The 15,931-nt window shown below is 43.2% G+C and overlaps 2 protein-coding genes across 2 annotated transcripts; both read right to left on the reverse strand.

The window, feature by feature from the left end:
• Positions 1 to 3,279: 3,279 nt before the first annotated feature.
• Positions 3,280 to 7,406, reverse strand: tmco6 (transmembrane and coiled-coil domains 6). Its single transcript, XM_067248125.1, has 12 exons — positions 7,265 to 7,406; positions 6,873 to 6,976; positions 6,614 to 6,723; positions 6,334 to 6,517; positions 6,105 to 6,209; positions 5,893 to 5,984; positions 5,537 to 5,653; positions 5,290 to 5,404; positions 5,015 to 5,195; positions 4,371 to 4,465; positions 4,093 to 4,260; positions 3,280 to 3,982 (listed from the first exon to the last, which is right to left on the reverse strand). The coding sequence occupies exons 1-12, from the start codon at positions 7,353 to 7,355 to the stop codon at positions 3,854 to 3,856; spliced, it is 1,491 nt and encodes a 496-aa protein (XP_067104226.1). The 5' UTR covers positions 7,356 to 7,406; the 3' UTR covers positions 3,280 to 3,853.
• A 760-nt stretch (positions 7,407 to 8,166) lies between these two features.
• On the reverse strand, positions 8,167 to 14,015 carry LOC136954496 (nucleolar and coiled-body phosphoprotein 1-like). Its single transcript, XM_067248124.1, has 11 exons — positions 13,821 to 14,015; positions 13,392 to 13,450; positions 13,153 to 13,277; positions 12,461 to 12,657; positions 12,125 to 12,316; positions 10,839 to 11,900; positions 10,485 to 10,721; positions 10,148 to 10,334; positions 8,795 to 9,586; positions 8,418 to 8,530; positions 8,167 to 8,274 (listed from the first exon to the last, which is right to left on the reverse strand). Exons 1-11 carry the CDS (start codon positions 13,935 to 13,937, stop codon positions 8,242 to 8,244), a joined length of 3,114 nt encoding a protein of 1,037 aa, XP_067104225.1. The 5' UTR covers positions 13,938 to 14,015; the 3' UTR covers positions 8,167 to 8,241.
• Positions 14,016 to 15,931: the final 1,916 nt, after the last annotated feature.

Below are 15,931 nucleotides of genomic sequence, written 5' to 3' on the forward strand. Positions count from 1 at the left end.
CCTGCAGCACTGGAGCGAAGGACTAGGCTATTATCAGTCAGGCTGTCCTCCGGGCAGGCGACAAACCGTTGTTGCAGCCTGAACAACTGTGGCTAACCGTGATTTAGCAAGCTATGTTGTATATAGCTAGTCATACAATGCAGACTAACATGCGAGAACACTTGACTACATTGAGCGGGCCTATACCTGCCGTTTAGAGTCAAGAGCCTGGCTAATGTGGTGGAGTAGTGAGATCTGGTGAGTAGCTACGCACTGAGCAAATGAGATTTGGAGGAACGGTTCCCATACCAACAGTGGTGGATTTAGCAAATTGGGGGGCCAAGGCGAAGGTATGGGGCCCCCCATCCCATCCTTAAAAGAGAACAAAACATTTTTTTACCGACTGAATGGTGAATAGGCAGGTAAAGCTAATCTAAGGGAAGTAAAGGTGGGAGAGGAGAAAAAAACCCTTCCCCTTTAAACCCTGCATACACTTCTTTACTCCAAAATGAAGATGGAAAGCAGAGAAAACACAAAGTGTAGCACTACACAAACTAATAGTCACAATGGAACCCAACAGAAAATAAGGTTTCAGATAATGCCCGTCTTTGCCAAAATGCCAGGAAAACCAGCACTGTTTATTCTTTTTTTAAGATCAATATCAATATAACCAGCAATACATTGATGTCTTATACAAACAGTCATATACTTAGCAAAACATCACAAACAGCCATATACTTAGCAAATATTGCCAAGATGAATAATTGACTTTGTGTGAGTGAGTGACTGAGTGACTGAGTGAGGTTGCAATTGGCATTGCACTTGAGATTGACATTTCAAACATTCTACAAACAAACCTATGTACAAGATACAGGATATTGTAGGTAAATGAATTGACATTACAATTGAGATTGAACATGTCAACCATTCTACAAACAAACCTATGTACATGATTGTGTGTGTGTGCCCTTCTTCATTTTGGGGGAATTCTACGCTAACTTGTATGGGACCTTTGTGAACGATCGCACATAGCTCCTCGGCTGTGAGCTTCTTGGGCCAGAGAGCCGGGCCATCAGTCAGCAAGCCTACAGTGCTTTGATCAGTGGCAGCACGATAAGCACAGCTAGGGCTAGGGCTATTGCTAGCAGAACTAGGCGGTTGACTCCAAAGCCCCATCATCGTCATCATCTGTGTCAAAATGGCCATCACTGGGCAACTCTTCCACCTCATCTGTGTCAACGTCGATAACACTGTCGGCGACGGCAGGCGGCAACAACGTGATGTCCTCTTATTGTCTTAAAGGTCGTGAGTAATATGCCTTCTCGTATTGTGAACGCGAGCTGCCGCTACAATAACTGATACCACCGGTCGTGCTGAACTCTTATCCCAACAACATACTGGCCCGGCTTGGCTCGCGCTCGATTTTAAAACTTCTGGGGTAGGTTCTTAGCTACGAACGCTTCTTTATTTTGCAGGACAATGGGCAATTCGACAACATTACTTATCCAACAAATGATTATGTTGGCCAGTTTTACCCAAAATAAATGTCAAGCTTATTTACTTAATTTGGGTATTTACTTAGTGACAACACAGTAGCCCATAATTAACTAATCAGCTTGTTGGGTGTGCTTGACTTTGGCAAGCGGGCTAGCTAATATAAAGTGAATACCACTTAGTTTTCAGTCGATATGCAGGTAATTTTGTCTATAGCCAATGCAGGACAGAAAAGCAGGAACACACATTAAAAACCATAGGGTTTTCACCGCTCCATAGGAGGAATAGCCACATTCACTAGGAGCGATTTGAAACAAACTTTCAAGTTTGCGCGTTTCTGGGCGTTTCTGTGTGAATTAGTGAGCACACCACCCTGTGGTGTACAGCGAATAGCCCCCAGAATAAATGAGAAACATTTGTAATAAAGGATTTACGTTAAGTGGAAAGGCTCATGACATGAAAACATCAATTTAGCTGGCTTGCAAGTTGCAATGCCTTGTAAGATATGGAAAATAATGTTACATCAGTTATGTGTAATGCAGTTGAAATCCTCAATAAAAACACACAGAGCAAATAAATTTTTGGGCCACCAATCAGTACATGTATTATCTGGGACTGTCATACTGCCTTTCTGTAAGGCGTGTGAGGTCAAGTGGACACTCCCAATGCTATCAGGTACCTGCAGGTGCATGCTACGGAACACACGTACGTACATTATACACAAGCTGAAACTGTTAGTCTCAGTTTGTTTGACTTCTAAGATTGAATATAGAGCTCCGGACGTCACGTGACTTTCCTGTTAACGTCGCCATTTTGGCAGGAAAGTAGTGGCTAAAATGAACGGCGCCAGCAAGGATTTCAACCTGTCCGAGTTCACTGCGCACTTTAATTCAAAATACATAGGCAGCTATAAAGCAAAACTTGGTCGATTAAACATTAGTGATCCATATAATGCTCCCGGAGTTATTTTACGACCTTTACGAGTGAAACGGAAGGCTTCCCTGACCTTCTGTATCCAGATATTTACAATTTTTAGCAACTTTCATTAGTCCTACTCTTGAGTCTTTGAAAGCCTACAAAAGCCTGGAGGGATATAAATGGACGCAATCAGCTGGAGTAGTGGTGAATATTCAGCACAGTTTTATAACTTGTATAGCTAGCTAGCGTTAGCAACGTTCGTCAACGGTTAGCTACTAACGTTGGCTAACGTACATTATATCAGTGCACTTTTCATCACAAAAATGCCATTACATATTTATTTCAGATAAATCATTCCAAGAGACTGAATTATCCTCAGTTGAAGCCATGGGTGGTTGTCAGGAATTATAGGGTTCTTCTCACTCAGATTGCCAGTTTTACACAAATCACAAAAATAATCGGACCAGCTGGCTAAAAGCAGAATTCCCATATCTCTTGAAAGCTGACCTGCTCGACTTTATAGGTGTAGAATTGACTGTAAAACTGTAAAATTATGAACTTTGTGACATGACTTGAAGACATGGCTGCCGCCTAAGACTTTGCGGTCTACCGCTAGCTGGCCTCAGGTGGCTGAGCGGTTAGAGAATCGGGCGAGTAATCAGAAGGTCGCTTGTTCGATTCCCGGCCGTGTCAAATGACGTTGTGTCCTTGGGCAAGGCACTTCACCCTACTTGCCTCGAGCGGAATGTCCCTGTACTTACTGTAAGTCGCTCTGGATAAGAGCGTCTGCTAAATGACTAAATGTAAATGTACCGGGCGACATTCTCACTCAAATGTCAAAACTTTCGTAACCCAAATCAAAATTCTGATGTGACAGATCAATGGGGAATGGCTTTCTCTCTTAAAGGCTGTCTTCCTCGACCTTTTTGGTCTTTTTAAATCGAACTATTTGTATAATCCGTGTACTTCTCTAGCCATTATATCCTTTCCCGATTTTCTGCAGCCACATTGCGCGCGCATCCCGAATGTTTACAAACAAATAATTGGTCTATTGGAAAGGAACTTGGTAAAGTACTTAATATTCTTGGCACACTATAAATACAAAAATAGTTAGGAGTTCGTTAGTTATCAAAATGTATAATGAGTAATTAGGAGTGTGTAAGAGTCTGTTAAGTCAGACAACCAACCAGTTATCGAGCTTCAATGAGAGGACAAACAATATAAATTCATTAATTACATTCAAATCTGCCATAAAAATATATCCCTACCCATTTTACTTTATTGTATAACTGTACAGACATTCCACAGGGTGGATCATAAAAACATATAAAAACACTTTAAACATACATATGTGCATGATGGCAATTGGCAATAATGTTGTGTACTGATCATAAACAGTATATTTGAGGTACTTGCTGGGCTAGACTGAATCATATATGCAAGGTGTTAGAAGGGGTGGGGTTTAGAGGTCAGTGAGGGTCAGGTTGTTCTCCAGGAGGTATGTCGCTCTCAGACGCATCTCTCCCTCACTGTTGTACTGAATAGCCTCTAGCAAGGATTGTCCACTCTGTTTCACAAACTCCTCTGCCACCTACAAGGACAAACATTTGGACAGGAAAGCATTATTAGTGGTTTAAGCACTTGGTGGTGTGATATATATTTATATATTGTCAGCCATCTTGAGTGTGTCACTGGCTGTACCTGTGGACTGCTGCTTAGCAGCATGAGGAGAACTTCCAGACTGAGGGTCACCATTTCCTGGTCGGCCATCTTGAGTGTGGCACAGAGTGCTGGCAGCAGACCTGCCTTAACCAGCTGGATGCAGTACTCACTTCCTTTATGGGCCACATTACCCAGAATCCTTAGCACCTGCTCTCAACAAGAAGAGTTGAATGAAGAAAAGCTTCTCCATGAAACTGATTTAATGAATATCTGATTTGAACTCTTTCTCCTCAACAGTCTTTACAGGTCTGACTGACCATAGTGTTGATGTCTCGGGAGAAAGGCAACATCTGAATGAGACTAGGAACCAGGTTGAGAAACAGCAGGGCTGAGCAGAACCGACTGGAGTCAGCTGAGAGAGAAAGAGATCAAAATCACAGCAGCAGGACTTGAGAAGGACAGAACAACATGTATCTTTATAAAAAAGAATACATACACAGTTCAGTGCTGATTATCAATGTAAAAAATGAAAGAGTTAAACAAAATCATGACCACCCTGAGGTAGAAACAAAACCGGTTTCAGTTTACATGAGAGCAGCGATCAGGGCTCTCATGTTTGATCAAACCTGTCAACGTTTGTGTACAAAAATCCGGGAGACGGGGCTGTGTGTGTGCTGGTGACGTTTCTGATTGGCTGGTAGGTGGCTGGTAGGTGGCATTTAACTGTATTACTCGAGACAGCTATCAACTCACCGAAAAACTTCACTCCGTATGCTTGCGCCTCGTCCATTAATTGTATGTAGCGGGACAAATGACTAAATGACTGCTAAATGACTAAATGTAAATGATCCCTTACTTCTCATTGTGAGAAATACAAGGCGTTGCGTGACAAATGGTTGAAATGCGTGAGTCTCCCGGCGAATGCGTGAGACTTGAGAGCCCTTTGAGAGTGTGAACATACCTGTGATGTTGTTAAGGACCCATGTACTCTCTCTGGCCAAGGCTGGCTGGGTCTGCAGGAAGGCCAGAGTAAACGCACACAGAGTGGCCAGGAGACGAGCGTCTCTCAGCTGAGGCTCGAGCTCCCTCAGTGGTCTGGAGGACAACAGGTTCCCCACACAGCGCAGCAAGGGCCAGATTAACTGTGACGCGAAAAGAAACAGAAAATATGATAAAATGTCTATTATATTAAGTGGCGTTTAAGACTAAATGTTTTAGATCCAGATTTTCCTGTACCAGCTCTATGCCCTCTTGTTTAGTTCCTTCAGCCACTGCGCCCCCCAGTGTCACCAGAAGGGCACTGCACTGTGACAGAGTCCCTTGAACCAGCAGGGCACCGTTGTCCACATTACTGACAACAGAGCAGATGGACACAAAGAAATATATTAAACTCAACAGATAACTTAGATATATGGTGGCCATAATTATGAAATATCCAGCAACATTCCAACAGTTGGAAACCCAGACAACAACAGGGTCCCACCTGCAAATGAGGTAGTGCAGGCACCAGGCACACTCAATGGCAGGGGACAGACCGAACTGGGGGTCGACAGTCAGCACAGAGAGGAGATGGGGAACCAACCCTGAGGCCAGGACTAGCCTGCATATGGGAATTACAGTATGAACAGAGTGTATAGACAGACGGACAGGCAGACAGATATACAGCTAGATATATACAGATGGAGAGACAGAAAGTCAGGGGGAGGGACAAAAAGAGAGTAAGACAGAGACAACAGTAGCAGACAGAAAGATAACCAGACAGAAAGACGATATTCTATAAATTCAGGGTGTCAGAGAGATTAGAGAGTTTCATGGTATGATACATAGTCCACAACTTACGGGGAAATCTTCTCTGCAGCATGTTTTGCTTGGAGGAGTTGTGAGAGCGTAAACCCCACTGCTTCTACCACGGCTAGGCTGGACCTCTGGATCTGGACACACACACATAATGTACACGTTGTATAAAGATACAGTACGCACCCTATTAGGAAATATGGCAGTCTATTAACAGCTCACAAAAGGTTATGCATAGGTATATTTATAGTTCCCACCTGGATACAGTTTGCCAGTGCAGGGATGAGACCCTGGGCTAGGAGCTTTTCTACAATGGCATCACTGTCTGGACAAAGGTTACCTAAAGTGTACAGGCAAAGCTCCTGTGGAGGGGTGTGCAAGCAAACACAAACACACGCAGAGACATACACACAGGAGTGAGATAAATATCAATACCATATCCGACTGTTTGTTGACATGACTTGCTGTGTGTATTTTGGTGCCTACAGTGAACTTGGCGCTCTGTCCAGACAGGTAGGTGAGGAGGTAAGGTGTAGCAGGCAGACATGCAGGTCCCACACTAGGGTGGGGAGAGTGGGACAGCTCGTGGAGACACCTCACAGCCTCCAGACGACACTGGGCGTTGGAGCCACTGAGGAGCCCCACCAAGACATGCATGCTGTTCTCCTGCCTGAAGGCACACACACAGGTAGAAAGGACATTATTATCCACAGCAGACATCCTGACAAGACTTGGATGCCATTTTCAGAATACACAGCCGTCATACTTGATTAGGAGGAGGTGCGTTGAGGGATTCCGCAGGGCTTTCCTCAGAGTGCTTAGGTGATCCCCTCTCTCCTCCCCACCATTCAGAACCTTCAGGAACAACTCCACCACCTGACACACAGAAATAAAATGTACGAATTAGATGTAAGATAGATCAGCAACTGATTCATACTTTAACAGGAGTGATTTGTCCGTTTGTTTATTCATATAATATTCCTTATATGAATAGCATCTGTGAAGAAAGGTAACCAGAGCCACACCTGATCACTGGACTGTATGTCCATGGCGCTGTCCACTTCATCATCTTCATTCAACAGGAGTCTCTTACTGACCAGCTGTCTGTCTTTCCGGGCCTGTCGGAGTTCTCCAGACAGATTGAAGTTCACAGTAAATAACTAACTCTACTGACCTTTGTCAATCAGATTTCTGGACGACGATAGGCTAGTGTTAAGTCAAACTTCTCTACGAAGTTCTGTGTATATGTCTATTTCTGTACACTCAAGGCATATTAAAATTAAAATGTTACAACCAGTACTTACAATATTCAACTTTTTGGTATTTGTTTATACCTCGAGTATACAGCTACATACTTTAAGTCTACGTACCACCGTCCAAGGTGATGGAGAGCCCAGTTATTGGCTTGTTAACTCACCTTTCTCATGATCTCGCCTCTTGAATTTCAACTCTTCCAAGCTGCAGCCCTTGCGACCCGCCTTGTGTCTAACCGTATTTAACCTCCACATTGTTATCTGTCAGAAACGTTATTTATTTAAAGTGAGATAAAACTGCTGACTAGCAACCGAGTTTAGCATGCTTGCTGCTGTTGACATGATGCTCTTCTTCTCCGAAAGGCAAAGGAATTGTGATGAGACTGTAGATGTCTGTAGCGCCCACTGGCGTCAGACAAACGTCTTAGAAACAACTTCAGAATACCAACCGAATACCCACCAACATTCAAATATGAGTTTGTACAAATGCCATTTAATTCTATTAAAAAAAGAATATACCATGCATATCAGTTATTTAAAAAAATATCAAAACAGGGGGGACAATCCATATTGATTGCCATTATTTTGTTAAAAACATCAATTTATAATTTCTTGCATACAAAGAATTGTAGATCACCATAGAACAATCCAGTCCAAGTGGGCATCTAACTATCTGTGAATCTCATGCATCAAACCACCACTTACAATAACGTTGACAATAAAGTTTGGAGGGTCTTCACTCTTCATACATTGTATTTCATTTTCTTTACATTTTGTGTCATTTTCACACACATTCATGCCACGATAAGAGCACTGACAGGATTAACATGAGAAATATAGTCTGTAGCAGCACATGAGACTGTCAACAATCTTCCACTGAAATACGGTTAAAGACTACAAGTCTACTATAAAAAATCAAATAAAAAATGGACTGGTAAAAAATATTGTTTATAGCACAGTTTCAGTATTCAATGTAAAAAATTGTCCAGAGACATGTCTTTAAAATACAGTAAAGTTGATCACTTTTAAACCTGTGCCGGATACCAATGAGGAAGACTTTTCACATCAGCCCAGCTAACTAACGGGACCATGTTCCCTTTGTATCTTTCTATTTGTCATAAATATTCTTTCTTCGTCGTCCTCATGTTAATGTGCTCTTGGATGATTTTCTTTTCTGAAATGGAAAACTACATTCAATAAAAGTTTTTTCTTCAAAACAGATTCACCTTTTCTAGACACCACCAAAAAAAGAAAGAAGTTGTTGAACCAATGTTTTTTTTATGGCAATGATAATGATGGCGATGATAATGTCATCACCTTTTTTTTGGGTGTGAGCTCTGCTGTCGCTGGAGGGTTGTCTGTGGGGGCTGAGTCTGGGCCCGGGTTGACAGATATCATTGGAATCTCTGGCAGGTTCACCTTGCTTTTCTCTAAAAACATTAATACCAGTGGAACCATTTAGTGCAGCCAAATGAGAAGAGGACGCAGTGCAACTAAACAATGCTACAGATGTCATCAATCGTGTTTCTGCCAAAACAATTCAAGCATCGGCACACTGTTCCCAGTAAAGTGATCAACAAGTTCAGCGCAAGCTCCGGAGCTTAAGTTTTGAATGCAACACCTGCTAATTAAAACACATTAAACAACCTCACATAAAATAAACACAATCATATTGAATGAGAGGAGACACTTACTTTTCTTCTTCTCTGTTGGAGGCGTCACAAGGTTAGACAGAGGTAGGGATTCTTGGTCAGCTACAATCTCTTGAGGCCCATCCTTCTCTTTCTTCTTCTCTTTTTTCTTCTTCTTCTTCTCAGTTATCTGCGTGTTGTTTTCAATCTTAGTCTTTTCTGATTTTTCCTTTTTGGGCTTCTTGGTGTCCTCAATGGCTTTGTCCATGGAGTTTTTCTTTGTCTGGGCCACCTTTTTCTTTTTCTCTGGTTCCTTCTGTTCTTCAGGCTCACTGTTTTTCTCATTTACCTTTGGGGCTTGTTTTCCTTTCCCATCTTTCTTCTTTCTCTCCTTATCTTTTACCTTCCCCGTTTCTTCACTTGCCTCAACCATCTTCTCCTTGTTCTCTTCTCTTTGTTTCTTTTTCCTCTTGGGCTCTGTAGGATTCTCATCTGCTTTAGCTTCACTGGCTTTCCTTTTTCTTTTCTTGACCGCATCAGGTTTTGGGGTGGATACAAGGGTGGACTCTGCAGGCTTATTGCTGGGAGTTTTGGGTAAAGTTGTAGTCACAGGGCTGTCAGGTGGGGCCTTATTTGTCTGACCGGACTTAGCTTTACTGGTCTTTTTGGTTTTGACATTCCCCTCAACCTCTACATTCTTAATAGGTGTAGCTTTGCTCTTTTTAGGCATGGTCTCCTTCTTCTGTGTGGCTTCCGCCCTGGGTTTCCTTGGTGCTCTTGCTTTTTTGGGGGTTGTGACGGGAGCAGGTGGAGGGTTCAGACTACTGATGGCGTCCATCTTGGCGAGGTCAGTGTCTGTGAACAAAATCAGCACCAGTTAAAACTGTAGAACATGTTTGACTGACAAACTCTTTCCAAAGTCTCCCCAATTAACCTTCTCAATGAGTACACCGTAGGTTTGTTTTCAAATGTGTGTAAGACAGCTTTTTTAAATGACTTGAGGACGCGGCTGATAAATACAATTTTCTTATTAAAAAGTGTGAGGGTAGGGGGTACAGATTTTAAATTAAAACAATTACATATATTATGAAACTCAAGCCCCTGGAGTACTCCATTATGTTTATTTTTTTGGATGTCACTTGACTAGGGAGTCAGGTGGCTGAGCGGTTAGGGAGTCGGGCTAGTAATCTGAAGGTTACCGGTTCGATTCCTGGCTCTTCCAAATGACGTTGTGTCCTTGGGCAAGGCACTTCACCCTACTTGCCTCGGGGGGAATGTCCCTGTACTTACTGTAAGTCGCTCTGGATAAGAGCGTCTGCTAAATGACTAAATGTAAATGTAAACTCAGGGCACTTGGAGTCCAAGAGGACTTCTTTGATCTTCATCATACACAAACTGTACGCACAAACCCTGTACCTGACAGTTCAAGGATCCGCTTCTTCCACATCTCCACATCCAGACTGCTGTCTGAGTCATCACTGGCTGGAGGAGGAGGAGAGGAAGGGGCAGGGATCTGGGCCTGAGGTGCCTTCTTCTTGGTCTTGACTGGTGTGTCCAATGGTTTGTCTGCAGGTTTTTTCCTTTTGGCGGGTGGAGCTGAGGGCTTTGGAGAAAAGATAGAGAACATAGAAGTTTAACACTGATTGTAATGATGCAATGACAATATAGGGAATAAAAGTAAATCAACCTCTGTAACTAACTAGCAAACACCAGCCAGTGTCAACGACCTGGATCCTCCTGATTTGAAGCTTACCTTGAGAGCGGTTTTCTTAGCGTCATTCTTGGCCTTCTTGGTTGAAGCTGGGGGGTTGAGTTGAACCTCCGCCTGCTTCTCAGGAGCTCCTTTCGGGTGGCTACCACTGCTGGACTCATCTCCTGCTGGAGCAGTAGACTTGGGCTTAGCCGTGCTAGTCGTCTTTGCCTTGGTTGACTTAAGTTTTGTTCTGACATCTGATGCTGGCAGACTGGTTGGTGCCACTGGTGTAGCTGCCTGCATTGGTATGAGGATGAAAATGTATGTAAAGCGTCACGTTCAATTAGTTGTCAGTGTGGGAGAGAAAGATCTTTTAGCTGGCATTTATATTAGGCCCAGCTCTAATCAACTTACCACAGCAGGACTTTCCTCCTCACTGTCTGATGATGATGAATCACTACTGGAGTCTTCGCTAGTGTTGGAAGTTGTGGATACAACTTTACTTGGGGTTGGTTTAGCTGGGGTGGTTGCTATGGTGGTTCCTTTGCTTGGGGTTGGTTTAGCAGGGGTTGGTTTAGCAGGGGTAGGTATGGCCACACCTTTAGAGGTCGCTGTCACCGATGCTGTTTTGGGTGGGGGGGGTAATTCCACACTCTCATCCTCACTATCTGATGATGCTGATTCGCTACTTGATTCACTGGAGTCTTTGCTAGTCTTAGAAGTTGTGGATACAACTTTACTTGGGGTTGGTTTAGCGGGTGTGGTTGCTATGGCGGTTCCTTTGCTTGGGGTTGGTTTAGCTGGGGTAGGTATGGCCACACCTTTAGAGATCGCTGTCACCGATGCTGTTTTGGGTGGGGGAGGTAATTCCACACTCTCATCCTCACTATCTGATGATGCTGATTCGCTACTTGATTCACTGGAATCTTTGCTAGTCTTACAAGTTGTGGATACAACTTTACTTGGGGTTGGTTTAGCGGGTGTGGTTGCTATGGCGGTTCCTTTGCTTGGGGTTGGTTTAGCTACGGTAGGTATGGCCACAGCTTTAGTGGTCGCTGTCACTGATGCTGTTTTGGGTGGGGGGGGTAATTCCACACTCTCATCCTCACTATCTGATGATGCTGATTCGCTACTTGACTCACTGGAGTCTTTGCTAGTCTTAGAAGTTGTGGATACAACTTTACTTGGGGTTGGTTTAGCTGGTGTGGTTGCTATGGCGGTTGTTTTGCTTGGGGTTGATTTAGCTGGGGTAAGTATGGCCGCAGCTTTAGTGGTTGGTGTTGTCGGTGTAAAGGGTGATTTTGGACCGCCCTCTTCACTATCTGATGAAGACATAGTGGTGTCACTGTCTACGGCAGTCTGGGGGTCTTTACCGGCTGATAGTGGGATACTGGGAGCAGGAGTGGCTGACTGCTTGGCCTTGGTAGAAGCTGGGGCTGTAAGAATTGACTCAATGGCTGGTTCTGCTGTTGAGGGCTTTTAAAAACATTTAACAAACAAAAACAAGTTATTTCTGTTCAGGATCTTATGAGATTAATAAAAATACAATTGTTCGGTTTTGACATCCCCTAGTTTTGACATTTCTTGAAAATCTTCAGCCATCTACAACAACCAACTAATCAACTAGAAACCAATAAACTGGTGTTTGGAACACCCAGTATAAGTTATCATAAACAAGTGTAACTAACATGATAACTCACCGTAGCCGGACCCTCATCCTCACTGTCTGAGGATGTGTCATTGCTCTCGCTGGACGACTCTGGAGGAGCAGCCGGAGACTTGGCTGTGACAGGGGAGGCAGCGGAGGGCTTGGTCGTGGTGGAGGAGGGGGCTACCAGGGGCCTAGCTGAGGACAGCTTAGGAGCTGACTTGTTGTTAGGAGTGACAGGAGTCTGCGGAAGAAACCGATCATTTTAGTATTTTCAGTCAAACCATCCGTCTAATAATAAACTCATGTTAATATTATTGCAAGGAACGGCACTATCGTGTGTGTAACAGCATCAACGTATGCATCTCCACCCTTCCTCGCGCTTCACCTGTGGCAGTAGACTCTGACTTGCTTCTTCTTCCTCTGAGCTGCTGGCGGCGGACTCACTGTCAGAACCTTCCGGCTGTTTCTTGCTGGGGGTTGGTGGAGTGACCTTTGACCCTGCCTTGACCTTGGAAGCTGGCACATGGTTGGCTGCAGGGAACTTGGCAGGGCTGGCAATTGGAGGCTTAGTCTTGTCTGGGGCTGAATAGAGTTATAAGACATGAACCATCTCCAAGCGGGATACAGGATTACCAATTCTACGCAGTTCAATGAGGAAAGATCATAGAGATACGAAATAATCATAATGATGTCAGGGTTAGGGTTAGAGTGGTCAAATTAATGTTAAAAACATGGTCCTTCTAATCGTCTGTCTATGCATTCAGTATGCCATACACTATTCTGTATTGTTTTTCTATCAATTCGTCATTAATTTCCATTAGGAAGCACAAAGACTCTAGTATAATGGTTCTCAATCTTGGTCCTCAGGTCCTGCATGTTTTAAATGTTTCCCTGCTCCAACACATCTGATTTCAATTAATAAGTTGTTACCAGGCTTCTGCCGAGCTAGATAACTACCCATTCATTTGAATGTGGTGTGTTGGAGCAAGGAAACATTTAAAACATACAGGACCGGAGGTCCCTGAGGAACAGGGCTGAGATCCACTGACAATGTGGCAGAAGATGCAGCATTGCTACCTTTGACAGGTGTCGTCTCATCTTCCGAGTCAGAGGTCTCTGTGCTGCTATCCGGGTCAGCTTGACGCTCTTTTGGCAGCTCTGATGAATCTGCTACTCTGCAGGTCTTTGCATCCTCAGATACACTGACAAGGACAACAGCAAAAATACAACACTGTCAGTGTTGCGAGTCACACAACAATGTAAAAACGTAGCAACTAGCTGTCAAACGAGAAAAACTAAACAAATCTTATACTCACTCTCCAGACCATTTGTTGTATATGTCCAAAAGTGAGCTGGACAATGCTGCTGTCTCTCCCTATTGAACATTCAGACAGAGGATCAGAATTAGAATGTTAAATTTGCATCATAGGCTTCTGCATCACATTCCAAATTGTCCACATAAATGCAAGTAGAAAATACCGTAGGTAGGCAGCATACTGCATTACTATGTAACAACAACGTGCAGTTCAGTCACTGATACAGTTAACTTTCAATAATGTAAAAATGAAACTCATTTTGTGCACAACATTGCGTGCATCGAATCCCATTCATTCTAAACAGACGTCTTACGCAAAGTCTTCCAAAGGAATTATTAAATACAGAATTGTCAACTCCATTGCATTCACAGACCCGAAACAACCAGTTAATCTGTAAGAGGGGCGCTATAAGAAGTTGGCTCTCTTGACCTGTGGAACATGCTTTCGGAGCTTCTCTGCCGCCTTCTGGAAACCGTTCTCCTTCAAATGCCGATAGATCAAGTGGATCAAATTGTGTTTGGACGCATGCTTTTCTTTTGAAGACATGGTCTTCCACTAATGCAATACAAAACAATGAACCGTATTGTTACAGTTTAAACTGCCCACTGTAGCATAAATTCCTTTCAATTCCTACATCGCGCATGTTACACTTTCAACTTTGACCTATACTCATCGTTCCGTTCAAGGCACGGAGGCATTGTGGGATCTGTAGTGTGAGAAACACTCCCTGCAAACTCACATGTTCTTGATTCTGGCCTGTAGGCCATTCTCTTAACCTCTGTAAATGTGTCAGTTATATATATATGTTATATTCATATTATAATATTATGAATATTCATTCATATTTTGAAACGAGTCAAAACCATTTATTGATTTGTTTTTGTTTTGTTTTTGAAAAAGCAGGCTGGAAATGAGAACTGAGCCTAAGCTCTGCTGTGTTCACTGGTCATTATGATCCTGAATTAACTACTGTGAGGGGGTCCAGTCCACCCATACAAAGCTCCTTTCTCTCTGTAAGGCCTTCCTTGTATGAAATGCTTTGCATTGAGGGAAGCAACAAAAATAAAAGCCCCAATCACACATCCTGTTTAAGAGCATGAAAGCAAACCTATGTGAACAGACGATGTCTATATAATCCGGGAGAGTGTAAAAAGTCCCCTCCCTATTTAGTTATGTACTTATGGAACAAGATATCTGAGAACCACAAAAAACGTAAAACTCCGTAAAAGGCTGCTCTTTCTCTAATCACAATATTTTCTGTTTAAAACTTGGCTTTACATGTGTCCAGAAACCATCCCAAGTTTTCTCATGCATTGATTTAACCCTATTGTTCTGACACAAGGGAGGGTGTTCAGAGATTCTTATGGGTTTTCTCTGGTTAACAGTGATGTTTCCTGCTCATTCTTTATGTCAGTAATTTCAGCTGCAATGAAAGAAGTTGAGGGTTTATTTCAAATGTGTGTGTGTGGGCATGGAGGGGGGGGGGGCAATGGAATTAATTCTAAGCTACCATCTCTGCTGAAACTCACCTGTCTCTCACTTGTGATTTATTTGAGTTTCATCCGCTACTTGTTTCATCTGCTATGTGATGAATTGATATTTCTAATGCTGTGTGATTCATCCGTGTTTCATCCGCTGTGTTTTTGGAACAGCCGCATCAGCTGTTCTCAGTATCGTAGCAGGATCAACATCCCGAAGACACAAGGAGGAAAAAGTCTTGATCCAGTTACAAATCAAACAGACCAAAATAACTATTTTTCCAAAGCGGTTTAACAGGCAGATATGTTTGGTTAAGGTTGGAGGGAGAGTAAAAGTTGTGGAACTATGATACCTCAGGGTTGGTATAAAAGATTTGTGTGCTTGTGTGGTGAAGTCTTTAAAGAGGGTTCGTCACAACAGACCACCTGGAAGTGAATGTGAGAGCCAGAGGAGGTGGTGGGGTGGTTTCCTGGGGTCAACCTGGGGGAGATTGTCAGGTAAGGAGAAGGTCACTAGAAGGATGTGGCTGAAAGAACCCCTTTCACAAGAGTCGAACCAGGAAAGGAAAGCACTGACTCAACACCAAAACTTAGTGGGTTTTAGTGAGTTGGTCTTACCAAGCTTGATTTTACACCTTCCAGGACAAGATTTTGCACACACACACACACACACTGTGGTGCAAATTTTAACAGTAGACTCAACTCCAACTCTCAGGGTTTTGATGGAAGGGACCACCAAAGTTTAATGGTGGAATAAAATGTTGCAAAAGGAGAAATAGAATACTTCCTCTGTTCATTTTTACTGACATCATCTACTGTACTGCACCTTCATTTTTTTTCCCCTGGATGAGATCTCCAACCCCCCCAGGGAAACTTTCTTTTACAGTGGCTGGGTTCCTAAGAAACAGGCAGCAGGGTCAGCTGTTTATTCAGACCAGCCTTGTTAATGGCCGTCTGTTTCACAGGAAATAAACACACCTTCTACATTCCTCAAAGCCAGCCTCTGACATGTGTGTGCCAGTGCTCTCTGTTCTATAGGTAATTAACTGCAGGTTGAACCAC

This window comes from Osmerus mordax, chromosome 12 (genome assembly GCF_038355195.1).
Source record: "Osmerus mordax isolate fOsmMor3 chromosome 12, fOsmMor3.pri, whole genome shotgun sequence".
Classification (NCBI taxonomy): Eukaryota; Metazoa; Chordata; class Actinopteri; order Osmeriformes; family Osmeridae; genus Osmerus; species Osmerus mordax.